Source organism: Rattus norvegicus, chromosome 3, assembly GCF_036323735.1.
Source record: "Rattus norvegicus strain BN/NHsdMcwi chromosome 3, GRCr8, whole genome shotgun sequence".
NCBI lineage: Eukaryota > Metazoa > Chordata > Mammalia > Rodentia > Muridae > Rattus > Rattus norvegicus.
The window spans coordinates 119,555,178-119,582,878 of record NC_086021.1 but is presented as its reverse complement, the minus strand read 5'-3'; the positions used below and the strand labels follow the sequence as shown (position 1 = coordinate 119,582,878).

General features: G+C 40.2%; 1 protein-coding gene across 4 annotated transcripts in view; it reads right to left on the bottom strand.

Moving 5' to 3' along the window:
• Slc12a6 (solute carrier family 12, member 6) overlaps window positions 1-27,701 on the bottom strand; it is a 99,135-nt gene that overhangs the window by 41,777 nt on the left and 29,657 nt on the right. For 3 of the 4 annotated variants that reach the window (XM_063284594.1, NM_001109630.1, XM_006234711.5), the window contains one exon: window positions 2,933-2,977. The exons of the other annotated variant lie outside the window; for it this stretch is intronic. In XM_063284594.1, the coding sequence (XP_063140664.1) occupies window positions 2,933-2,977 (45 nt within the window). The remainder of the gene's footprint in view (window positions 1-2,932; window positions 2,978-27,701) is intronic. 4 annotated transcript variants of the gene reach the window in all.

The window sequence follows — 27,701 nt, the reverse complement described above, 5'->3', positions numbered from 1 at the left end:
CTGTTTAAATCCCACTTGGCAGGGAACGTCTGAAAGATGTTATTATAAAGAGAATTCAGCAAGCAAGATAGTTGAGCCAGTGTTCCCTGCAGGTGAACCTGTACACAGGAGCTTCTTAGAAAGACCTGGTGGTTCCACTTATGGTGTTGGGGGTTTGGCTTTGGAGGGGCTGGGATTTGTTTATTGTGGTGCTGGGGTTGAGCCCAAGTTAGTACTGTATCACTGAATTACATCCCCAGTCCTGAAAGGTGGGGCAATTGTAAAAAAAAAAAAAGTTACAAAATGCAGTCTTTGTCTACTTCAATGCTGTTTGGTAATTTGTGAACTGTATAGATTCTTACCCTTCCCTACCTCCACTGCACAAATATTCCTGCTAAGAAAAAAAGCAGTCTTGGGCTTTTGAGCTTGGCAATTTCACGATTTAGGGGAAGAAAAAAGATTGAGACAAAGTCTAATGTAGCCCAGGCTTGCCTTGTAATCTTGATCTTCTTGCCTGTGTTTCCCACATGTTGGGATTACAGGAGTGTGCTACCATGAGAGAGACAGACAGAGAGCTAGATGGACAGAAAGAGAATGAGCATGCATGCACGCCCAGTTTCTTCAGTACTCTGGAGCGTTTCCTGTAAGCAAACAAGTCATATCAAGTTCTTTGCCTACTGTGGACTTTCTGATAGCACATGTTTTTCACAGCTGCTACTGCATACTCTAATAACTAAAAGCTCAGCAGTGTACAAACACAGTTATGCATATCACCATACAACATTGATTATTAACATACAATAAATTTCCTATTCTCACCCATAACTAAAGAAGTATAATACAAACTAGAAATGACATTTTACCTGTTAGTAAATATAAAAAGTATAGATTGGTAATATCAGTTTGGGCTGGAGAGCTGGCTCAGCAGGTAAAGGCAGCTGCTGCCAAGCCTGACGATCTGAGTTCAATGTCCACAACACAAATGGTAGAAGGAGAGAACCAATGCCTGAAAGTTGTCCTCTGACCTCCACATACATGCCTTGTCATGCGTGTCATTCCCTACCTTAAATAAGGACATAAATAAATAATAAAACTAACATCAGTTTTGATAACAGAGTGGCAAGCATTCCTTCATACCCAGATTGGTGGGAGTTTATGGTGACTTATCTTGTTGAAAATGTAGAAACCCTCTGAGAAAAATTTGCATACAAATGTACTGACAACTTTGACTGCACAAATGCAAGTACAAAATGCTCATTGCAACATAATTTCTTTTGTTAAAAAATATACAGGTACGGGCATTTTCCTTGCATGTTTGTTCCTGTACCACATGCATACAGTGCTTACACAGGCCAGAAGAAAGACACTGCATTGCCTGGAACTGCAGTAGTAAATGGTGGTAAGCTGCCACATGGGTGCCTGGAATTGAACCTAGGTCCTCAGAAAGAGAAGCCAGTCAAGCAGCTGAGCCATCTCCATGCCCTTCGACACAATTCTTTTTATCAGTGTTCTAGAAATAACCTAAATGCTCACGAGGAGGGGGAAGTGGCTGAGTAAAACTGCAGCGACAACCAAGGCTTACTGCATTCTACGTAAAAAGATTAAGAGATCCCTAGGCACTGATAGGAGATACCATGACGAAACATGACACGACAAAAGGCCATTCAAATGATACAATGCCACTGACATAAAAAGGAAAAGGTAATACATGACATGAACATTTATAAATAACATTTTCCAGAATTCCTAATAAATAGTCAAAATTAAGAACTTGAGGAAGTAGAGTTGAGGCGTCGGGGAGAAGAAACCCTTTGAAGGATTTGCTTTTTTAGTACTGATTTTGTGCTGCTTGGATTCCTCATTGCAGTGTTTGTAGAAATGAGTTCAAGTTGCAAGATATGCTCTGAAATCTACAAGTTCTGAGAGCTTATGAAATTCATGTCAATTACAACTTCCCTATAATAAATAATACCTCAAGGAAATCAACCCATTTCTATAACTTGTCTCATAGGTAAGAAACTGGACTATCAATTTTATGGGTTACTAAAGGCCATGTGTCTATGAAGGCTTTCAGTAATTACATCATCATCATCATCATCATCATCATCATCATCATCATCATCATCATCATCATCATTATATCTTATTTGTTTGTGTGGGTGATGGTGGGTGCATGCACACATGTTGCAGTGTGCTGCGAAGGTGAGAGGAACCCAATAGAGTCAGTTCTCTCCTACTATATGGCTTCCGGGACTCACTCAAACTCAGGTTGTCAGGGAAGTGCTTTATCTGGTGAGCATCTCACAGAAACTGAATAGCTTCCAGCAATTAAAATATGATTCAACACCAATATGATAAAGAGAAAAATATCTGTAAAGTCCATGATATTACATAATATTACAATCTTATTTATTATTGTACATGGTCATAACAGGGTGTGTATGCATGTGTCACAGTGTAAGTGTAGGGGTTAGAGGACACTTTGTGGAGTTGGTTCTCTCCTTCTCATATGCAAGGGTCCTGGAGACCAAACTAGGGTCACCAGGCTTTCGGGGCAAGCACTTTTATTTGATTAGCTATCTCTTGACCCACTTTAATCTAACTTTTACATAATTTTTGTGTATATATGATGTGTTTGTGGGCAAACCTGCCAAAGTACATGTATAGAGGATAATGTCTTCTGTTCAATATTATCCTGGAAAAAGAAGTTCTAAGATTTTTTTTTTAGCTACAGATTGTGTAAAATTTTCTTTTAAAGTACAAATTAAACTGATTTTAATAATTACAAAAGTAGCTTCCTATATCTTATCAAGTTGTAAATAAATAGTCAAAGACTTGAGGGGTGAAGAGCAAAGTGAAAGAATCAAAATAGCAACAGAGGGAAGTAGGCAATTTCTGTGGGGACAAAGAGGGAGGTGACTTTACAGAGACATGTCCCAGAGCAATACTATACCTAACAGCTGGCTGTGCTCCCCTGTGATGGAGTTCTGATTCGGGTCTGAAAAACAAACAATTGAAAAGAATAGAAAAAAAATGAATGACCAAAACAAACATTTAAAACTCAAGCAATGAAAGTCAAACAAGGTAATAAGCAAAAACTTAACAAAAGATTAAAAAAACCAGAATGAACTATTGTAAAACAATGATCACATTCTTCTATACATTAAACATTGAATTACCATATGACCCAACAACTCCACATCTATCCCCCAAAACCCCTGAAAATGGGGACTCAGATATATCTGTAACTAAGTTTCCAGTGGCATTATTCATAAAAGGCAAAAACAGTCCAAGCTGTCCTCCTGCAAATGGAGGAGTGAAGGAAACGTGTTACCCACGTAGGCTGCAGCATTATTCCACAAAAAGAATGAATTCTGACCCACGTTCTGGAAAACAGTATGCTAATGGAAAAAAACAGATAAAGAACACCTACTATATAACTGGATTTATACAGAATATTGATCACAAGCAACGTTACAGACAGAAAAATGAGTGCCTAACGGGACGGGCTGAATGAAGGATGGGTATTGTTGTTACATGAGCAGAGGTGCTGTTTGGATGATGTGACGTTCAGGAAATTTAGGAGTAAGGAAAGGAAGTACTAGAGGTAATAACTGCCAAGAAATGTACACTTAAAAACTGACGAAAGCAGGAATCCTTGCGTCCTGTATATATTACCACAATAAATGCAGATCTGACCAGGCAACAGTAGTTCATAAAGCAGAAATATAACCTTTCAGGACCTGTGACATGAGTTATATTTTCTCTAAGAACTCCAAGGCACAACATGAGCAGAGCATTTATTACTACCAAAATCCTGTAATGTGAACTGAAGATCTAGTGAGTGTGCAGTTTTGATTAAAAACCTGTTTTATCAATAATCTGAAAGTGGTTACAACAAGCCAAATGGCTAATGCACGAGGGACCGACAACCACCACTTAACATCAACCACGTGCTTATTTTAAGGTCTTGAAAAGCATTAGGGCTAAATATGGAAACATCCCTAAGCTCTACTTTGCTAAAAAACAAAAAACAAAAAAACCAAAACAAAACAAAACAACAACAACAAAAACTAAGTCTCCCGAGGATGCTGTGAGGCTTCCTTGCAAGTCTCTGAAGGAATAAAAATAAATTTAAACCATCGGTCTCTGAACAATGAATTTTACTAATTTCTAATTGAAGTTTTATATTTTCTCCAATTATTCTGTCAGCAAGAAGCTATACAAAAGTAGTAGTGTTTTGATTTTTCCTCCTCTTCTTCCTCCTCCTCTTCTTTCTTGGTCAGTGATAAATATTTTATTTTAAATACATTAGTAACATTTTACACAAAATGAAGATAATATTCGCCATGCTGCATATATGTACCATTTTAAAGGAAAGTTCCGAAGGGTAGTGGGTTTGACCTGCACTACTTCAGTGAGCGATAATAAAAAAGAGCTCCAAGGCAGAAGGAATAAAAAGAAGCTTTTAACTGATTTCTTACATTACACTATCCCTGTCAGTATGCAATATCATCAAGAAAGACAATGTAAATACCTTATTTCCACAATTAAAGTTTTAAATGATTGATGGTCATTTATATTTTAGTTGTATTTTCAGACTTTTCTTCCTTGATTTGATTTTGGAAAAGAGAAATTCCAAACTATCTATTCAATGATATTTGGGCCAACACATTAGCAAGTGAGTCTTTAGCTTTTAAAAAAATGCATCGTTTCATTTGAATAAAAGCATGCACAAGGCCTGCACAAACTCAGCCAGACAAAATATCAGTATTGAGAAGGGGAGGTGTACACAAAGTCCCACCCCTAACCAAAAAAGCTATCTGCAACTGACACAAGCTGGAAGAAGGGAAACCAGTTTTCTCCAATGGACTGACACTGGGCGATCAACCGAACTCCCGGGCAGGCCTCATGCTCAGCACAAGTCAGATCCCAGGTTTTTGTGTGTGTGTGTGTGTGTGTGTGTGTGTGTGTGTGTGTGTCTGTGTGTCTGTGTGTCTGTGTGTGTGTCTGTGTGTGTGTCTGTCTGTCTGTCTGTCTGTGCGTGCGCATATGCACGTGCATATGTACATGTTCTTTTGCTTTTGCACTTTTTGTCTTTTGAGGGGTTTTCTTTTGTGCTTGTTTTTGAGGAGGGAGGTAGAAATGACACAGATGGGTAGGGAGGTAGGGAAGCTCTGTGAGGACATGGGAGAGAGAGTAAAGAATAGGATCAAAATATATGAAAAAGTGAAAAACTTTAGAAGTCTAAAAACAGACAAGGATTCAATCTGTCACATACCTTTGGCAGCAGGAAGAAAAGTATTTTTGGATGGGGCTTATTTTTAGATATTTTTATGAGAATCCTTACTACTTTACTATTGCCCATAAAATAATTATTGTCCTGTTGAGAATTTCTTTACCTAATAACACTCATAGTTGAGAACAGAAATATCATGACGTTGGTTCCAGACCACAGTGATAAGTCATATAATTTGTAGTTTTTGATTCCCTAGTGCACATGCAACCTGTATTTATACATGGAAGCACTGTGGTTTCCATGAAGTGTGCAGTCACAATATATTGTTCCCTAAACAATATACATACCTCGATTACAAAATACTCAATCGCTAGAGAATGCTCAAGATTGCCTCAGCCTTTCGTGACTACAGTCTCTTCACTGGTGGAAGATCCTGCCTCAGTGTTGATGGCTGCCATTTAACAGAGTGCATGCTTAAGGCTGGGCGGACAGTGGTGGCAACTTTTAAGTATGAAATCTGTGATGGTTGACCCTTCACACAAAAGTCTCTGGAGCATGTGATGCTGTTTGACAGCATTCCCTTTGTCTTAGGGAAACAAGATCTCACTTAGCAGCCATTTAATTTGCTTATTTTTTTCAAGTTAGTGAATCCCCTCAAACACTGACATTGCTTTCCTTTCCATTCCTTTCGGCAGTGTTTATTAATTGTACAGAACCATGTGTTTTGTTAATGCATTCTCATGTATGTGTCTGGTATTCATTCTCCCATAAGACCAAAGTTCTTCCTTTATCCAGCTCTGGCCCTTTATCTCTTCCCTAGTAATCTACTTTCTACTTTTAAGTCTTAAAAAAAAAAGTGAAATCCCACATATAGGAGAGAACCTAGCCTGTCTTAACCTAGCTTATTCTGCTTACTCTTATAATGCCCGCTTATGTCTATTTTCCTGCAAATAACATAATTCAGTTCTTCACTGTGGCCACATACAAGTCCATTGTGTGTTATATAATCCACGTTTCCTTAGCCTCATTTGCCAACAGGTTATGTAGGCTGATTCTAGAGTGTGGCCACTGTAAAGTGCTACTACAACACAGTGTCTTACTACTGCTCTACCAACAGTGTGGGATATTCTGAAATAGTAATCATTTCAACCATGTTCAAACCACCTTCTCCATGAGTAGGTTTAAGAAACCACTCTTTGCTCACCCATAAGAAGCAATTCCTTATTTGTTAAAGTTCTGTCAAATAGAGAAATTCTCTGACTCTAATTCCAATCCTTGCTCTCTACTATTTCTGTATCTGGCTATTTTCTCACCTAAGTTTCAAACCTCAGCCATGAGTCAGGATCCAACTCCTTCCAGCTCCTCTTAGTGATGATGCGCTAATTCCCCCATGGGCCATAATCGTTCTCAATGTTGAGTCCCTACTGGAAAGGTTTCTACTGACTTTGCTCAGTAGTCTCAGAGAAATCACTGTTTAACAGGTTCCATGCTAAGAAATGTATCTCTTAAGCAGACACAAAAGCCAGAATTATTCTGTGATCTACAGGATACTGTGTTAAACAGGCATGAAAACTATTTTAATCTTGCCCAACTCCATCAGACTTCTTAGGTCATCAGGAACATAATTGGTATGTTTTCCCCCTTTAGAAGTAGGTCAACAATGGCTGAAAAGACTCAGTAAGCTGAGTCGGCAAGTACACTGACATTCGGATTTCAGCTTTAGCTACAGAATATAAGCAGGATACACACAGCTTAACCTTTAAGGGCCAGACGACTTTTGGAGTGGCAAATGACCACTAGTTTCAACTTAGTCTCTGGATACATTAGCCCCAAGAAGGGTGAGGTTGCCCTCTGACACGAGATGTAAAGCTCTCCTCTCTTACAGAAGCCCCAGGTGGCACCTTCCTCCTGTCAAGGGCTGTGCTGTCTACACTGCGTATCTGTCTTGTGTAGCCACTGTCTGCAATCATCTTCACTAGCTCTGCTGTACACGTTGCTTCAGCTTCTACATCAGAAGCTGACCCTTTACTGTGTACTTTTATGATACGGGGACAGCTTCTTTCCTTTGGCAGCTCAAACAACCTCTGCTCACTTCAAGTTTTTCTTCCACGCCATCCTTTTCTCTCTTAGGTAAGGTCAGGGCCTTTCATCTCCCCAGACCAGTAAATCCAACAAAGGTATTTTGTTTTCTTATCATTTATGTCACTGGAACTTTTCATTTTCTTTAAGGACTTTTCTTTCACATATGCCACTTGCCTACCTTTCAAAAAATAAAGTTCCTGTTCTTATGCAGATACGCAGACATAAGTAAAAGAAAATTAATAATTAAGATAACTTTAGTTCAATTATCAGCCCTGAAAAATAAAAATTATAATTTCAGTTTGTAAATGTTAGATAAGAAGTTAACTGAATTAACTGGGCAAACCTTTCTGAAGAGGTGATTATTAAGAAAAGATCTGGTGCAGAGGGGTAGAAAGAAATTGTAGGACAGGGAGAAAAAGTGAAGGATAGGAAAGAAAAGGGTAAGAAGAGGGGGAAAGATAATAACACTAAAGACCCTTTGAAAAAGTCCTATGGAAACCTACTACTGTAGAAGCTTCCTAAAATACTGGTGAACATATTTATGAAAAGAATGAAAATGGAGATACCCTATAACTGAGCAACAAATATAAGTTTAAGTCTCAGGAATGACTGACTTCTTTTAGAACTGCAGCCAGTAAAGTCCTGTATGCAGACTTCCCCAACAAACATTATAGGCTACTGTCACTGCTTTTGGTTAACCCTTCAGAAACTGTAAGTGAAGCAGTATTTGAGTCATAGAATATGGGGAAACCAAGCTGATGGAAGCTTCATCCCTCTAGTTTTCATAGTGCTAGGAAACACTATGCATGCTACCAGAAGAGACCAAAAAAACCCATCAATCATACCCAGAAATGAATCCTGCCACTTACAATAATGACAGGCCTGGCAGGAAACACCCACTGGTACAATAGTGGTGACTCTAAGGCTGCTCCCCAAAATGAAACCTACAGTTGACATCATTACTGGACCAAGAACATGTAGCTAGACAGACCACAGGTCATACAAGCTACTACTATTATTTTGCCAAATGGACACAGTATTAAACCAATTCCTAATGACTTATGATTATACCCATAGATCAATACATTTCTCAACTTTCATCTGAGAAGCTTCTATCTGCAGTAGACTAACAGAGGGTGACTAACTGACCAAGGTATGCAGAATAAGAGACATAATAAAAATAATACAAATAAAATCTTAAAAAAATAAAGGCCTGTATAAAAAGGAAGTAAGCACGACAGTCTTGAAAATGACTGCTTGGCGCAGAAGAATGGATGAAGAAAGGCCTTATCAAATGAGAGTTAGCTTGGGACACTTGGGAATTTGTACTAAACTGGAATAGTAGCAGAGTGGTGAAAAGAGGTCAGGACACAGGTAGGTAGCAGTGACACCCAAGGTCCTGAAGACAAGACAATGATTGTCACTTTTACGTTGAACAAGGTCTAGAGTAACTGGAAGGTTTTAAGTGGCCACACACCATGCCCGGTAAACTGTTCTTAAAAGGCAAGCTGATGGTTGGATTGTAAAGAGAGTAAGAACAGAAATAGGGGGCTGGAGGGATGTCTCAGCTGTTAAGTGGGTTTGTGGCTCTTGCAAAGGACCTGGGTTCAGACCATAGTACCCATAATGGTAGGCTCACAATTGCCTATTGCTCTGATTCCAGGGGATTTGACAGCATCTGGAAAAAAAGAAAAAGAAAAAAGAAAAGAAAGGAAAGAAAAGAATACTGTAGATAGAGGGAATGCTCAGAACAAAGGTTTGAGCTGTCCTGCTTAGTGAATGAGTAAGCCAGGCTATCAGCAGCATAAACAGGGAGCAACAGAACATGGTATGGGAGACGAAAGCAGGTAATAAAGAAAGCATGGGTCCCTGAGGCCTTCTAGGACATGGTCAGGACTTCTGAGTTACACTGAGTATGATAAGAAGCTACTGGAAGGAAGGCTTTAGGTCTGCACAGGATCAAGAACAGACTGCACGATAATTTGGAGGATGGGAAGTACAGTTAGAAAGCTAAGATGATCCCAGAAAAGAAAATGGCACCCTGAATGAGGTCAGAAAGTAGTGAAGATGACAAGTAGCAGTCAGAGTTGGGAATGAGCACCACAGAAGACTGGACAGGGCAAGTAACCTAGCTCAAGAGGTCAGCTTTCAGTCGATTCGAAAGGCAGCTAGGTAAGAGAGTCTATGTGATGACACAGCAGTGCCCTGGATCTCTTTGGTTAGGTCTGAGGTTCCCCTGCAGCTAGTAAATACATTAAGAGTTCACTAATGAGAAGCAATTCAAATGTCCATTGCTGAATGTAGCATATATGTACAGTTAAATATGTGGCCTTTAAAAGGAAGGTAATTTGGACACAAACTACAGGATAGTTGAATACTTGAGAACATGCTAATGGAATAATTCACTCACAAAGGAACAAAGCCAAGTATCATATGACTTGTCTGAAAATCTAAAGTAGTCAAACTCAAAGCCAGGTAGGATGGTTACTAAGGGCTGTTAGGAAAAAAGTAGATATCTGAATGATGACTCATACAATGCAATCATTCTGAATCTCTTTTGTAGACCAATGCTTAATACAACTGAACCGTACATTTTAAACACCATGAGCTAGGCTTGGTAGATTATATTCCTACAATCCTAAATCTGAAGAGTAGAATCTCAAGGTTGAAGAAGTTTAACCATACCAAAACATATGGGACACAATGAAAGCTGTGCTAGGAGGAAAACTCATAGCTCTGAGTGCCTGCAGAAAGAAACAGGAGAGAGCATATGTCACCAGCTTGACAGCACACCTAAAAGCTCTAGAACAAAAAGAAGCAAATATAACCAGGAGGAATAGAAGGCAGGAAATAATCAAACTCAGAGCTGAAATCAACCATGTACAAACAAAAAGAACTATACAAAGAATCAACAGAACCAAAAGTTGGTTCTTTGAGAAAATCAACAAGATAGATAAACCCTTAGCCAGACTAATGAGAGGACCCAGAGAGTGTGTCCAAATTAACAAAATCAGCAATGAAAAGGGAGACATAACAAAAGAATCAGAGGAAATTCAAAAAAATCATCAGATCCTACTACAAAAGCCTATATTCAACAAAACTTGAAAATCTGCAGAAAATGGACAATTTCCTAGACAGATACCAGGTACCAAAGTTAAATCAGGAACAGATAAACCAGTTAAACAACCCTATAACTCCTAAAGAAACAGAAGCAGTCATTAAAAGTCTCCCAACCAAAAAGAGCCCAGGTCCAGACGGGTTTAGTGCAGAATTCTATCAGACCTTCATAGAACACCTCATACCAATATTATCCAAACTATTCCACAAAATTGAAACAGATGGATCACTACCAAATTCCTTCTATGAAGCCACAATTACTCTTATACCTAAACCACACAAAGACCCAACAAAGAAAGAGAACGTCAGACCAATTTCCCTTATGAATATCGACGCAAAAATACTCAATAAAATTCTTGCAAACCGAATCCAAGAGCACATCAAAGCAATCATCCATCATGATCAAATAGGCTTCATTCCAGGCATGCAGGGATGGTTTAACATACGGAAAACCATCAACGTAATCCACTATATAAACAAACTGAAAGATAAAAACCACATGATCATTTCATTAGATGCTGAGAAAACATTTGACAAAATTCAACGCCCCTTCATGATAAATGTCCTGGAAAGAACAGGAATTCAAGGCCCATACCTAAACATAGTAAAAGCCATACACAGCAAACCAGTAGCTAACATTAAACGAAATGGAGAGAAGCAATCCCACTAAAATCAGGGACTAGGCAAGGCTGCCCACACTCTCCCTACTTATTCAATATAGTTCTCGAAGTCCTAGCCAGGGCAATCAGACAACAAAAGGAGATCAGAGGGATACAGATTGGAAAGAAAGAAGTCAAAATATCACTATTTGCAGATGATATGATAGTATATTAAATGATCCCAAAAGTCCCACCAGAGAACTACTAAGCTGATAAACAACTTCAGCAAAGTGGCTGGGTATAAAACTAACTCAAATAAATCAGTAGCCTTCCTCTACACAAAAGAGTAACAAGCCGAGAAAGAAATTAGAGAAACGACACCCTTCATAATAGTCCCAAATAATATAAAATACCTCGGTGTGACTTTAACCAAGCAAGTGAAAGATCTGTATGATAAGAACTTCAAGCTTCTGAAGAAAGAAATTGAAGAAGACCTCAGAAGATAGACAGATCCCCATGCTCATGGACTGGCAGGATTAACATAGTAAAAATAGCCATTTTACCAGTCTACAGATTCAATTCAATCTCCATCAAAATACCAATTCAATTCTTCAGAGAGTCAGACAGAACAATTTGCAAATTCATCTGGAATAACAAAAAACCCAGGATAGCTAAAACTATCCTCAACAATAAAAGGACTTCCGGGGGACTTCCATAAACTCAAGCAGTATTACAGAGCAATAGTGATAAAAACTGCATGGTATTGGTACAGAGACAGACAGATAGACCAGTGGAATAGAATTGAAGATCCAGAAATGAACCCACACACCTACGGTCACTTGATTTTTGACAAAGGAACCAAAACCATCCAATGGAAAAAAGATAGCATTTTCAGCAAATGGTGCTGGTTCAACTGGAGGTCAGCATGTAGAAGAATGCAGATCGATCCATTCTTATCACCCTGTACAAAGCTTAAGTCCAAGTGGATCAAGGACCTCCACATCAAACCAGATACACTCCAACTAATAGAAGAAAAAGTGGGGAAGCATCTCGAACACATGGGCACTGGAGAAAATTTCCTGAACATAACACCAATGGCTTATGTTCTAAGATCAAGAATCGACAAATGGGATCTCATAAAACTGCAAAGCTTCTGTAAGGCAAAGGGCACTGTGGTTAGGACAAAATGGCAACCAACAGATTGGGAAAAGATCTTTACTAATCCTACAACAGATAGAGGCCTTATATCCAAAATATACAAAGAACTCAAGAAGTTAGACTGCAGGGAGACAAATAACCCTATTAAAAATGGGGTTCAGAGCTAAACAAAGAATTCACAGCTGAGGAATGCCGAATGGCTGAGAAACGCCTAAAGAAATGTTCAACATCTTTAGTCATAAGGGAAATGCAAATCAAAACAACCCTGAGATTTCACCTTACACTAGTCAGAATGGCTAAGATCAAAAACTCAGGTGACAGCAGATGCTGGCGAGGATGTGGAGAAAGAGGAACACTCCTCCATTGTTGGTGGGATTGCAGACTGGTACAACCATTCTGGAAATCAGTCTGGAGGGTCCTCAGAAAACTGGACATTGAACTACCTGAGGACCCAGCTATACCTCTCTTGGGCACATACCCAAAAGATGCCCCAACATATAACAAAGACACATGCTCCACTATGTTCATAGCAGCCTTATTTATAATAGCCAGAAGCTGGAAAGAATCCAGATGCCCTTTAAGAGAGGAATGGATACAGAAAATGTGGTACATCTACACAATGGAATATTACTCAGCTATCAAAAGCAATGACTTTATGAAATTCATAGGCAAATGGATGGATCCTACCAAAAAAGCGAAGTTCAGACTAATCTTGCTTGTGATTATAGATACAAAAATACTGAATAAAAATCTTGCAAACCCTCATTGAAAAGTGGCTATTAGCCCAAATGCTTGAATTACCCTAGATGCACAGAACACATGAAACTCAAGAAGGATGACCAAAATGCAAATGCTTTACTCCTTCTTTAAAAGGGGAACAAGAATACCCTTGGCAGGGAATAGGGATGCAAAATTTAGAACAGAGGCAGAAGGAACACCCATTCAGAGCCTGCCCTACATATGGCCCATACATATACAGCCACCAAACTAGATAAGATGGATGAAGCAAAGAAGTGCAGGCCGACAGGAACCAGATATAGATCTGTCCTGAGAGACATAGCCAGGATACAGCAAATACATAGGCGAATGCCATCATTAAACCATTGAACTGAAAATAGGACCCCGTTGAAGGAATTAGTGAAAGGATTGAAAGAGCTTGAAGGGGCTTGAGTCCCCATATGAACGACAATGGCAACCAACCAGAGCTTCCAGGGACAAAGTCACTACCCAAAGACTATACATGGACTGACCCTGGGCTCCAACTGCATATGTAGCAATGAATAGCCTAGTAAGGGCACCAGTGAAAGGGGAACCCCTTGGTCCTGCCAAGGCTGGATCCCCAGTGAACGGGACTTTTGGGGGGAGGGCGGAAATGGGGCAGAAATGGGGAGGATATCACCAGTAGAGAAGGGGACGGGGATGGGTTAGGGGGATGTTGGCCTGGAAACCGGGAGAGGGAATAACATTTGAAATGTAAATAAGAAATACCCAATTTAATAAAGGTGGGGGAAAAAAAAGGTTTGGGCTATACATGATAAGAGTCTATATCCAAAGGCCAAAAATAAATAAATGTAAAAATGAAGATTAGTGTTAACACTATGTCACAATTCAGAAAAGATCCTTTTGCTTTGAGAGATTGTATTTGGTGACAGTGGGGATTGGTGGGGCAGGATTGAGACAGACACTGTGAAGCTCAGGATGAGCTCACAAGCTCCTGCCTCAACCCCCTGAGGTGTGGGATCGCCTTATAATTTTGATCGAGTGTGGTTTTCATTTACAGTATTCACATGTCTAAAACAAAGGTGCAGTTTTGTTATTTTTAATATTTTCTGTGTTCTTTAGTTTTTCCAGCATCCCTGTCTTTCAAGTCACAAGATACTATGAAGCGTGCTCACAACACGCTTCAGAGAGGATGACGCACCATGCAGCTTAAATAGACAGCCATCTAATACAGTTACAAACATTACTAATGCTATTCCAGCATTTCTGGGAAAAAAGCTGAGGAAGCAAACTTAAAAAACTGCCAATGTAAGACCTCAGTTGTCTTGGAGATTTATACCATATGGCTTTAAGGATAGCAACTAGATAAAATGGAGACTGCTAAAACACAGGACTTCTATCAATTGTTATCAGGAAAGATAATAAAATTAAAAGGCTACAGCTTGTAAAAATAATTATTTACAAGGCCGGTGAGATGATCCAGGGGGTTAACATACTTGTTGCTAAGCTTAAAGAGCCAAGTTCCATCCCTGGGACTCACATAAAGGTGGCTGTGCTCTGATCGCTACTGTTACAGCATATACTTGTACATGAACAGTTTAAGTGCATAAACCTATAAATGTCTACTGATCGATTAGTCACTTGGTAGAAACTATACAATTCTGCTGATTGAATTTGCTCTCCTGTCTTCTTACTCAACTCATACCTACTAGGCAGGCATTGCCTATCATTTCCAATTTTGGTTAAAGACAGAAGTGACACAATATATTTATCTTTTTTGTGCTAATCCACTCTTGCACAGATCTGTTTTGCTAACTTGCATAAGTAATTCATATTAGCTTTCAGAGAGATGCTCTACTATCTCTTTAGATCTTACATCAGTTTTGTACAATGTTTAATCAGTCTATTCATTTATGATATAAATATATATGTTGTGATGATTTTGGAATCAAATATAACAAATTTTTGTATAAAAATAACTGCAATGGTACCCACAGCAGTTATTAGAATATGTATATGACAAACACCCAAACGGTTTATCTGTATGATTTCCACAGCACTTATATCCCATGCCATGGCTACTGTTATTATCATTCATTTATAAGAGAGGCAAAGGGAATCCCCAGAATGGTGATATGTGGAAAGACCACCATCATAGTGGGCACATACAAGGGCAGTCCAAACAAGAATACAGGACTGGGAGGTAAAATGCAGGTAAGACTCTAACTCCACCATGCATTATTTAGTTAACCTGGGAAAATGACTAAATATTTCTTAGCTTTAATTTTCTATTTAGGCAATGAAAATAAAAATTTTCTATTAATGTAATAAAATATAAAATTGTGGGAGTTAGAGATAGAAGATACTCATTAAACAAGTATTCTTAAGAGAACTGAACATATTGGGCATCCTGGTACGAGGCTTCAACTTTAGCAATTTGACAGACTGGGATGAAAGGATTGCTTGGGAGCCTGGTATAGCTGTCTTCTGAGAGGCGCTTCTAGAGCAGATGCTTGCAGTCAACCATTGGACTGAGAATGGGGTCCTCAATGGAGGACTTAAGAGAAAGGACTGAAGGAGCTGAGGGTTAGCAATTCCATAGGAAGAACAACAATATCAACTAACCAGACACGCAGAGCTCCCAGGGACTAAACCACCAACCAAAGAGTACACATGGAGTGACTAATGGCTCCAGCCACATATGTAGTAGAGGGTGGCCTTGTCAGACATCAATGGGAGGAGGGGCCCTTGGTACTGTGAAGGCTCAATGTCCCAGTATAGGAGAACGCCAGGGCAGGGAGGCAGGAGGGAGTGGTTGGGTGGGTAAGTGGGTGGATGGGTGGTGGAGCACCCTCAAGGAGGCAGGGCGAGGGGGGATGGGATTGGAGGTTTCCAGAGGGGGAACCAGGAACCAGGAAAGGGGAAAACATTTGAAATGTAAATAAAGAAAATATCCAGTAAAAGAAAAAAATGAGGATTGCTTGATCTCAAGACAGTGGTTCCCTGGGGGCAGAGCAGGAAAGAGAGAAGTGGGGGTAGAGAATATTTATGAATATGAATAGAGAAGAGAAATGTTGGACAAGGTATCATGTGGCTTTAATGACAAACCTGGGAGGCAGAGGCAGGAAGGAGTCGGAGGACAGCCTGTCTATATACATAGCAAGTTCTAGGCCAATCAGGGTTACTACATATTAAGACCTTGTCTCACTTAGACACACCACATACAAAAGAGAATACCTAATATAAGAAGCTTATAAACCAAATATAAGAAATTGAGAACACTGGTAGTAATTTATTTATATGTAGTAACATCCTACACTTGAAAACTGTTTTCATATATTTTCTTTGGTTTTCATGATAACCCTGTGATACCAGTAGGAAATGTATACAGAAGCCAAATCTAAACCTCCAAAACTAGCCTGATGGCAAACATAACAGGAAAGAAACCAAAGAAACAATACTATTCAAATAGCATTTAAAATACCTTGGAATAAATATGACCAAGAAAGTAAAGGATTTGTACAATAAAAATAATAAAGACTGAAAACAGAAACTGAAGAAGATACCAGAAGATGGACACACACCCCAACCACATGCATGGATTGGCAAGATTGAGATTGAATGGCCATCTTACCAAAGGCAATCTACAGATTCAATGTAACCCCCATCAAAAATTCTAATACAGTTCTTAGCAGAAATTGAAAAATCATTCTTAAATTTCATATGGAAATAAAAAAGACCAAGAATAGCCAAAATAACAATGACAAAGTGCTGGAAGTATCAGCATCCCAGATTTCAAGCCGCGCCTACATCCATCCATCCATCCATCCATCCATCCATCCACCCATCCATCCACCCACCCACCCATCCATCCATCCATCCATCCATCCATCCATCCATCCATCCATCCATCCACCCACCCATCCACCCACCCATCCATCCATCCATCCATCCATCCATCCATCCATCCATCCATCCACCCACCCACCCATCCATCCATCCATCCATCCATCCATCCATCCATCCATCCATCCACCCATCCATCCATCCATCCATCCATCCATCCACCCATCCATCCATCCATCCATCCATCCATCCATCCATCCATCCACCCATCCATCCATCCATCCACCCATCCATCCATCCATCCATCCATCCACCCATCCATCCATCCATCCATCCATCCATCCATCCATCCAACCATCCATCCACCCACCCATCCAACCATCCATCCATCCACCCATCCATCCATCCATCCATCCATCCATCCACCCATCCATCCAACCATCCATCCATCCATCCATCCATCCATCCATCCATCCACCCATCCATCCACCCATCCATCCATCCATCCATCCATCCATCCATCCATCCATCCATCCACCCATCCATCCATCCACCCATCCATCCATCCAACCATCCATCCATCCATCCATCCATCCATCCACCCACCCATCCATCCATCCATCCATCCATCCATCCATCCATCCATCCATCCATCCATCCACCCATCCATCCATCCATCCATCCACAGAAGTCAACAACAGACACTGGAGAAGCGAAACATCTTCAACAGATGGTGTTACTCAAACTGGTTTGCTACATATAGAATGAAACCCCTTTTACTTACTCCACACAAAACTCAGTTCCAAAAAGATCACAGACCTCAATATATGATGCAATACACTGAATCTGACAGACAAAAAAGTAGGAAATATGTTTGAACTGATTGGTACAGGAAAGCATTTTCTGAACAAGATCTCAATATTGTAGCCATTAAGACCAACAATTAATAAATGGAAATTCACGAAACTAAAGGGTTATACAGCAAGGAACACCATCATTTGAGTGAAGAGGAAGCCTATAGATTGAGTTAAAAAAAATTGCCAGCTATTCATAGGACAGAGGGTTAGAATGTAGAACATATTTTTAAAAAACAAAAAATAAAAACCTAAAAATTAAAACAAAAAACACAATTAAAAATGGGGCATGATACTAAGCAGGGAGTTCTCCAAAGATGAAATGTAAGTGTCTGGCAAACTCTTTTATTAAAAAAAAAAGTAACGATGATGACAAGTGCTGGTGAGGATATGGTGAAGCAGCTTACTGCTGAGGGAAGTGAAGACTGGGTCACCACCGAGGAGATCAGTGAGGTGGCTCCAACAACGTGGAAACAGAGCCAGCCTTTGGGCACTTCCCCACAGGACTCTCCAGTCTAGGCAGACGCTTGCTCACGCTCCTTCCTGCTCTCTTCAAAGCACCGAGGGAATGATAACAAAAGCGCAGTATATTTATACAGTAAAAAATTATACAGCTGTTAACAAAAATGAAATTATGAAATTCACAGGTAATTAGATGGGGGATGGAAGGAATCATTTTGAGTAAGGTACCTCATGAACAGAAAGACAAATGTCACATCTTCTCTCATTTGTGGATATTAGCTTTGAGTCTTCAGATAATATGTTTCATGTCTTAATTACTAACAGGGAGAAAGGCTTCCAAGAGAGGAGAGAGAATACGCTTGTATATAAAGGGATATACGGGAATCATGAACAAAAAGAGGTAAGTTGGGGGAAGGAGGGACAAAGGAGGAGGAAACTAGGAGGGATTTTTCAAAAGATTCATATTGAAATCGACTACTATCGAAGCTTCTTAGAATATATTTAGATACTTACATGAAAAGAGTTAACCATAAGATGGGGCAATGCTCCTGCCACATACCAGAGGCTAACAAATAAGAGCCCAGTCTTAGGAATAGGCTGCTTCTTTTGGAGTTGCTGGTTATTCAGGTCCCATGGACCTTCAAGCATAACAGGCTATTGCTTGTGCTCTTGATTATCCTCCAATATTTGGTGATAGGACACTATTGCCAAAGACACCAAATATGAGTCATAAAAAATAGAGGTATCAAGCTGATACTGACTTGGAAGCTTCATCCTTAATGGCTAGTTTTCATGGCGCTAGAAATTACTATGCTTGCTACTGGAGGAGAAAAGTAATTACCAATCATTCCCAGAAATAAATCCTGCCAGTTACAATGATGACTGGCCTGGCAAGAAATGCCCACTGGTACAATAGTGGCATAGAACATCATGGAGTAACCAACCACTTTCTGCCTGAAAAGCAAGAACCTGTGGCTAGTCAGACCATAGGTCATAGAAGCTACTACCACTATTCTGCTAAATGGACACAGTATTAAACCAATTTCTGATGACTTATGATTATACCCATTGGCCAATGCATTCTCCAGCCTTCATCTGAAAGCTGCTATGTGTAGTAGACTGTGACTGACAGAGAGACCCACAACTGGCTGAGGCGCTGAGAATAAAGATTGTTATCATGTCCAGCCCTAAATGGAATATATATATACTACACTTTCTTCTCCAGAGTTGGAAAGAATGTAAGAACCTGAGGCTGTAGATGACTTAAAGAAAAAACCCAATATCTTTTGGGCACAAAAAAACAGCTGGACTTATGAACCCACACTGGCTGGACAGGATGCAAATGATCTGTACGAGCCTGACAAACCCCACCATGGAGAGGAGCTGCGCACTCTTAGCAGAGTAGAACTTGGCAATCATTAGCTGTCGAGAGATGATGGGTCAGTTTTCTCTAATATTCTAGTTGAAGGACACACATCCGAGAATATTGGGGCAGCATAAATTGGCTTTAATGGGGAAGCAAAAAGATACAAGGAAGGGAAGAGGCGGTGGGACTGTGAATAGCTAGAGAAGGGTGAATATGTATGAGATTCTCAATAACTAATAAAAATATTTTAAAACAGCCCATTTATAAGTTAATAATAATTATAATAATAAATTTTGACCTGGATTATGACTTTCTCATTACATTATACTGGTTATAAGTATAGGTATAAGTAACTTCATAACAAAGAGATGAAATAACTAAGGGTAAATGTTATCATATAAAGCTTTGATGAAGTCATATTACAGATTGTGTAAGAAGCCACCTAATATGTAGGAGGAACTAGATGGTGCCCACAGATGACGATGTGGTGCCTATTGTTACCACTTCAGACACACTGAGAACTCAGATAAGAGGACTTCACCCCCATCCAAAGAGCTTGCAGAACATGGGAAGAAAAAGCAGCTCACAAGGTCACAGAATCTAATCCAAAGCCAGATAAAGGAAGAGAGAAGTTAGGAAAATGCCAAGTTAGGAAAATACCAAGAACGACTGCAGAGAAGAGAGTGCTTTTGTGCTGTCATCAAGCTAGTGTACCTGTGTTAATACTTTCCACTCCTTCTATAAGGAAGATCCATGAATACTTACTAACTTAAATATGAAGAAACATTTAAAATAGTTATTAAATTCATTTCATATTGGCTATACAGAAAATTTCTACCTGTGGTTTTTAGGTTTCAGGATGTGATTCCACCTTCTCACTGCCATCTTGACATTATTAGATCAATAAACTAAGAGTTGCTTTATCAAATATAATTTTGATATGTTAGACCATCTTTAGAACTTAATCTTTTCTTAGAGTCTACAATTGGCAACAGTATTTAACAAGATTAATAATACTTGTGCTGTATCTATTTTTAATTTATACTGTATTCATAGCACACAGCTGATAGTTCACTTTGTGACAATTCCTTTGTTAAAAGCAGTCGTGAAAGCTGTGACTCAACCTAAGTGAAAATAACACATAAAATGTGAAGATGATTCATAAAGCTGAAATGACTATAAATATAGCCCTAAATGATTGATTCTAGGGGCACTTTCTTACCACCATCTTATGAAATCTGCACTGTGTCATCTGTAGATAGGATTTTTAAAACCCTTAAAAACAATAAGGGTCCCAAAACCAGACAAAAACCAAGCAGGGCACATACATGTCTGGGTAGTTTGAGGGGTTTAGATCATATAATGAAGACCTTGGACACAAAAAGGAAAAGGAAAACAACTGGAAAGTTCCAAGTGAAACTCAAAAATAAAAGCAGAATTTTAGCGAACAATACAAAAATTAGATGAATATTAGATTTACTAGACTGGCAGGTTCATCACATCCACTCTGAATCACTGAAAATCATCCATGCTAACAATGGCATCTCTACAAGGAAGTGGTGGTACATGCCAAAAACAAGCATACGACAACAACAACAAACCCAGCATCCCTATGGCCTTCTCCAGGACAACAGCAAGAGTTGAGATTATTCTGAGATTAGTTAGGGTCTACTGTGTTGCCCAAGCTGGTATTTACTGAATTCCTGAACACAACTGATAGTTCCACCTCTCTCTGCCTAATGGCACAGATTACCTGGCACACATTATTACTAACTCATCACACAGCTGGCAATGGAGGTGTCTTAGGCTTTCTGTTGCTGTGACAGAATACCACGACCAAAAGCAACAAGGGGAGGAAAGAGCTTAGTTCACTGTACACTATGTAGTCCATCATCCTAGGAAGTTGGGACAGGGACTCAAGGCAAGGACCTGGAAGTTGGGACCGATGCAAGGCCATGGAGAGAATGCATATGGCTTGCTCGTCATAGCTTGCTCCATTTGCTTTCTTAAACACACCAGGACTACCTGCCCAGGGGTGGTACTACTAACAGAGGACTGGGCCCTAACACATCAATCACTAATTAAGAAAACTCCCTACAGGTTTGCCTATTGGTCAATCTTAAGGAAGCCTTTTCTCAATTAAGAGCCCCCCCTCCCCACAAATATATTTAGATTTGTTTCAAGTTGACAAAACCAACCAGTGGCATGCCTAAAATCTTAGTTACTTGGGAAGATGCGGTAAGAGGATTAAAGGTTTGAGAACAGTATGGGTTGCATAGTGAGACTTTTTTGGCCTCAGCTTTTAAAAACAGGTTAGAAGAATAAGCACACACATAATCGCTACATGACTATTAAGAAGGGGTGACGGGAGCTGGAGAGATGCCCCAGGGCTTAAGACTGCTTTTCCAGAGAACCTGGGTCCAATTCCCAGCTCCCACTTAGCAGCTCACAGCTGTCTCTAACTCTAGGATCCAACATTCTCTCACAGGTATACAAATAGGCAAAACACCAGTGCACATAAAAATTAAAATCAAATATGTTCTAAAACAGGTGGGAGATGCAGCCAGGTGTGATAGTGTGAGCTTTTAATCCCAGTACTCAGGAGGCTGAGTTCAAGGCCAGCCTGGTCTACATAGTAAGTTTCAGGACAGTTAGGGCTACATAGAGAAACCCTGTCTCAAAAACAACAACAGCAACAGCAACAACAACAACAACAACAACAACAACAAAAAAAAAACAAACCAAAAAACCCAACAACAACAAAAAGGAGGGGGGAGGGGACGAGGTAGGGTATTATATCGGCTACTGTTGCTCTTGTGTGACCAAATACCTGACAAGCAATGTGAAGGTCTGCTTTGGTACAGTTTTAGTTTAGCCCATCCTGGTAGGGAAGGTATGGTGGAGATCACGGAGGAAGTCTCTAGGGCACCTTGCAACTCTTTGGACCAGAAAACAAAGAACTTGTGCAGAAGTGGAACTGGGCTATATTGGACTTATAGGCTTGTCCTGCACCGACCACCTATACTATCCATGCATCTTTTTTTTTTTTCTTTTTTTTCGGAGCTGGGGACCGAACCCAGGGCCTTGCGCTTGCTAGGCAAGCGCTCTACCACTGAGCTAAATCCCCACCCCCCTATCCATGCATCTTAACCAAAGGTTCCACAGGCTTCCAAAATGGCACCACCAGCTTGGGACTAAGTGTTCAACATATAGGCCTGTGCATTTCACTTTCAAATCATAATGCTGTGTCTCAAGGCCATCTCATAAGATATTTAGTTCTAGTTCCAAAGTCCCCATAATACTAACGGTGCCCAAAACGTTTAAAAGTCCAAAGTCTCTCCTGAGACTCTGAGCACAAGGATCATGCATACAAGGATCACTCACTTAAGAGTGTAAGCCTTGTATGCATGACTAGGTTCAATTGCTGATTTATAAAATGAACACACAAAACTATGGTCTTGTCTGAGACTCAAGGCAACTTGTAGCTATGATCTGCTATAAAAATAAAACAAAAAGTTACATGATTCCAACCAATGACTTAAACATTTACACTACAAAAGGAAAAAAAACCCAGGAAACTGACAAAGATTAGATCAAATAAAAATTCAGCAGGCAAGCAACCTGTAACCCCAGCATTCATATCACATGCTAACATCATTTTGGGTAGCATTGCCTCTTTAGCCTTGCACTGGCCACCCATGTGGGTTTTCTTGTGCTAGCTCCACTCTATACACACAGTTTTTCTTGGCATGTGTTCCAAGGCCCTGGCATATCCAACATCCTATAGTTTTTATGGCACCTTAACTTCATTTGTTGACCATTCAGGGCCTTCCTGTAGGGACTTTATAAGACAAAATACATTTAGTTCTAGTTCCAAAGTCCCCATAACACTGTAGTCCTATAGGGAGTACTTATTGCCTGGCCTCATCAACTTTCTAGAAGCCCATGTCTACAAAACCAGCACAAGTGGATGACACAAGTTTGGGGACCTACTGCATTACAGCTGGTCCCCTTTCAGCACTGCTACAGTTGCTTTGGAGAGCCTGCACGGCTAAACCTGGGAAAGCATGTCTTTAGGTGATCCTGGTAGAAAAGGGAACCCCTGTTGTAATGTGGTCTGTTCAGACACTTTCCCCACTCCTTTCAAATACATGTGCATTTTGACTCCCTGAAACCTTTGATGGATAGGGTCTTGCCCCCATTGGTCCGTTTCCTATAACTGTACTAATCTCCTGAACATTATTATAGCTTCTTTGTCTGCACCTACCCCTCCATGACTATAAATGTGTTCACTTCTTTCCTTCCCAAACTACAGTTTTTCACATCTTCTTGCTTCACTTTTTATTTTTAATTCCCTTTGTAATTTTACTACAAGCAGCCAGTAACAACCATGCTCCAGACTCAATATCATCCTGTCTTATCTCCTTCACCAAATTAGCCCATGACTTTTAAATTCAGCCTCACTTAAATTTTCAGGACATACATGACAAAATATAGCCTGATTCTTTGCTAGAATACATCAATGGCCTCTATCCCTATTTCCCAGAGTCCTGTTCCCTTCTGAGACCTCCTGAAATATAATCTTTATTGGCCACATTTTTCTCCCCATTTTGCTCCTTGGAGCCTTATCACAATCACCCCATTAAACTCTGCTTACAGCATTCAAGGGTTTCTCTAGTCCACAGCTCCATACTTTTCCATAATCTTCCTGCTTACCAGCTCAAAAAAAAAAAAAACTATAACCTTATGATCAGGTTTATTAAAGTGACAACTCCACTGTCCAGCATCACTGTGACCAAATACTGAAAACAAAGGTTAATTTCATCTTACATTTTCAGTTCATCATGACCGAGATGACATGGCCAGTTAATGGTGGTGGCCATGTGCAGCTGGGGCCCCTCACATCATGCTGGACCAGGAAACAGAGAGCTCAAGCTAGAAGTAGGACTGGCCTATAACCCTCAAAGGCTCATTCCCAGTGACCCAACTCTATCAACCATAATTTCCACCCACAAGTTCCATAACCTCTTAAAATGATGCCACAAACTAGAAACCAAATGTTCAAATACCAGATCAGGCGGGGGTGGGGGATTTAACTTTTAAACTGTAACAGGAATCACAGGCATTAAACAATACTGTGAACATTTTTGATATTTTAAGTCTTTATTCATCCCATGCCACAGACAGACAATTAAGACAAAAATTCCTGTGCCCACCCTTGTTTTCTTGAGATTGCCAGCACTTGTTAAGCTCTTATGAACTGAAAAAAAGAAAAAAGCAAACTATCTAGGGAAACCAGGCAGCCAGCGAGAGAAAAACCATTTAGAATTAACAGACGATTGGACCAGCTAAATAAAGATGCGGCAGCAGTCTCTAAAAACAGCCTTGAGAGCAGAGTGGTGCGCGCCTGTTTGTACCACAACTGCTGGGACACTGAGACTGCTTAGTGGGTAAAGGCGCCTGTCACCAAGCCTGATGGCCTAGCTCCATTCCAGGACCCACATCGTCAGAGATTAATCTTGCACACTGGACTCTGACCTCAATACACACCTGCACACACTCCCACAAGTTGTACTCTGTACCGCCCACACGCAAATATAAATTTAAAATAACTTAATTGCTTAATCTGTTTCTAAAGTTTTAAATACAGAAATTAAACTAGAAACAATTACTATATATGTGAAGTTAAATTTTTTAGTATGTATGTACCAACACACAGTTTGATTAGTTAACGTACTTTGATTTTCCATGTCCAAAAACTAGAAATGGAGACTGGAGAGGTGACTCAGTGGGTAAGATTGATTGCTGCTCAAGTATGAGGATAAATCCCTAACACTCATGTAAGAAGATATGGGTGGTCATGTAGTCTGGTAACCCAAGTGCCGTAGAAAACAGACACTGGGGGGACTGCTAGCTACGACAGTAGTTCCATGTTCAGTAAGAGGCCTTGTCTTATCAGAAGAAAGTAGAGAATAATGGTGGTCACACCTGATATCCACTGGCCTCTATGTGCACATACACTACAACATGTATTCACATACTTGTGTGTGTGCTATATACATCACACACACTGAATAAAGAAATGGAAATGAAATCTCATTATGCATGACTTTTGAGGCTGGTCTCATATTTCATCTGGTACAATGCCTTGGAGATTCCATTTTTTGTACATTATAAACATTAGCTTCTTTAGTACAAAACAAGATGCAATTCAAACATATGTTATGGTTTCAATGAGAATGGAGGAAAGGAAGTGTGAGAAACTTAACCCTGGACCCACCATTTCTGGGAGGATGGGCACAGGTGTTCAGCTATGAGGGCAATGCCTTTCTGAATGGATTGGTATTATTAATGTGAGAGCAGGCTTGTTCTAACAAGGTGTTTGGTCCACTTCTTTCTTCTCTTGCTCAGGAAGTCCCTCACCTTATACTGACACATTTATCTTGGACTTTCCAGCTTCTAGAACAAGGAACCAATTCATTTCTTTTACAGAGGCTTAAATTTTAAAGGGGGGAGGGAAGGATGAGGAGGAGGAAAGGAGAACTCAGTGTCTGCATCTGTTAGCGGGTAGTACAACAACAGACAAAGCACAGACTTCTGTTGGGGGCCAGGAAGAAGCCTCTCTTCTCTGCTCTCCTTAGATGTACCTTGTTGAATCTCACATCTACCTTCTAGGCTCAGAGATAGGAAGATCTCAGGGCCTGGGATCTCTGTTATGGTCTGTATGTGCTCCGCCCAGGGAGTGGCAGTATTTGGAGTGGCCTTGTTGGAGTGGGTGGGTCACTGTGGGTGTGGGCTATCAGATCCACTTCCTAGGTGCCTGGAAGTTAGTCTTCCATTAGCAGCCTTCAAATGAAAATGTAAAACTCTCACTTCTGCCTGCACCATTCCTGCCTGTATGCTGCCATGCTTCCTGCCTTGATGATAATGGACTGAACCTCTGAACCTGTAAGGCAGCCCCAATTAAATGTTGTCCTTATAAAAACTGCTTTGGTCATGGTGTCTGTTCACAGCAGTAAAACCCTAAGGCACTCTCCTTATTCCCCTACAAAGATCTCAGGGATCTCTACAAGTCATGTCCTTTTTGGATTTTCCATGTTCAATATTATCTTGAGGCACTAAAGGCTCTCATGCAGCCTGAGGAACAAATCAATCCTAAGCTATGTTTTCCTGAAAGAGCCTTGACAGTCTATTGTCTCGCTCATCCACAACAGTTAGGTAGATCCAGGGTACTTCTGCTAAAGAGAAAAGGGTACTAGCTGGAATTAGAAATGAACAGACAGTGGGATAAGCAAATACCCACCTTTGAGTGGCATATAGCCATCCATACTCAGTAGGTTGGGGTAGAAGGATCTCAGGTTCAAGGCCAGCTTGGGTTATAAAACCAACAACCTTTAAACCTTAGAAAATAGTCACATTTCTAGAACATGCTCTGAAACATAACATTCAGTAAAACTGGTACAGCTAATCCCATACATGCTAAAATTTGGACAAATATATTCAAGAAATATATTAACCAGATTTTAAAGCATATTTTTCCTAGGAGGTGTGAATGATTAAACAAAAGCTTAGTGTCCCTACTGAGTTGTCAATCATAGGAGCCCCAGGAGTATCCCCAAACAAGGTTAGCTCCTGCAATTCCCTTTGGCTGCCCAGAACAACGATACCAAAAGACACTATTGCTGAAGACATTATATACGCCTCGGTTGCACAATATAGAGAAATCAAGCTGGAACTAACCTGGCTTCCTCTCTGCTGTCTAGCTTCCACAATCCTAGAAGGCACTATGTAGGGCATCCAGAGAGAAAAACCACAAACAGTATCTGTGGTGGTTTGAATGTGCTTGGCCCAGAGAGTGGCAGTGTTAGGAGGTGTGACCTTGTTGGAGTGGTTGTGGCTTTGTTGAAGGAAGTCTATCACTTTGGGGTGGGCTTTGAGACCCTTTTCTTAGCTGCTTGGAAGCCAGTTTTCTGTTTGCCTTTGGAACAAGATGTAGAATTCTCAGCTTCTCCAATGCCATGCCTGCCTGGACGCTGACATTCTTCTGTCTGATAATAATGGGCTGACCCTCAGAACCTGTAAGCCAGCCCCAATTAAATGTTGTTCTTTATAAGAGTTGCTTTGGTCACAATGTCTCTTCACAGCAATGGAAACCCTAACTAAGACAGCCTCACCACCTGTAAACTCTGTGAACTACAAGGCCAACATGTGAACCAAGATGTGCCTACTTGTACAGGAGTGGCATTACTGCTAAGGTTAGCCAAGTGCTCTCTTAATGA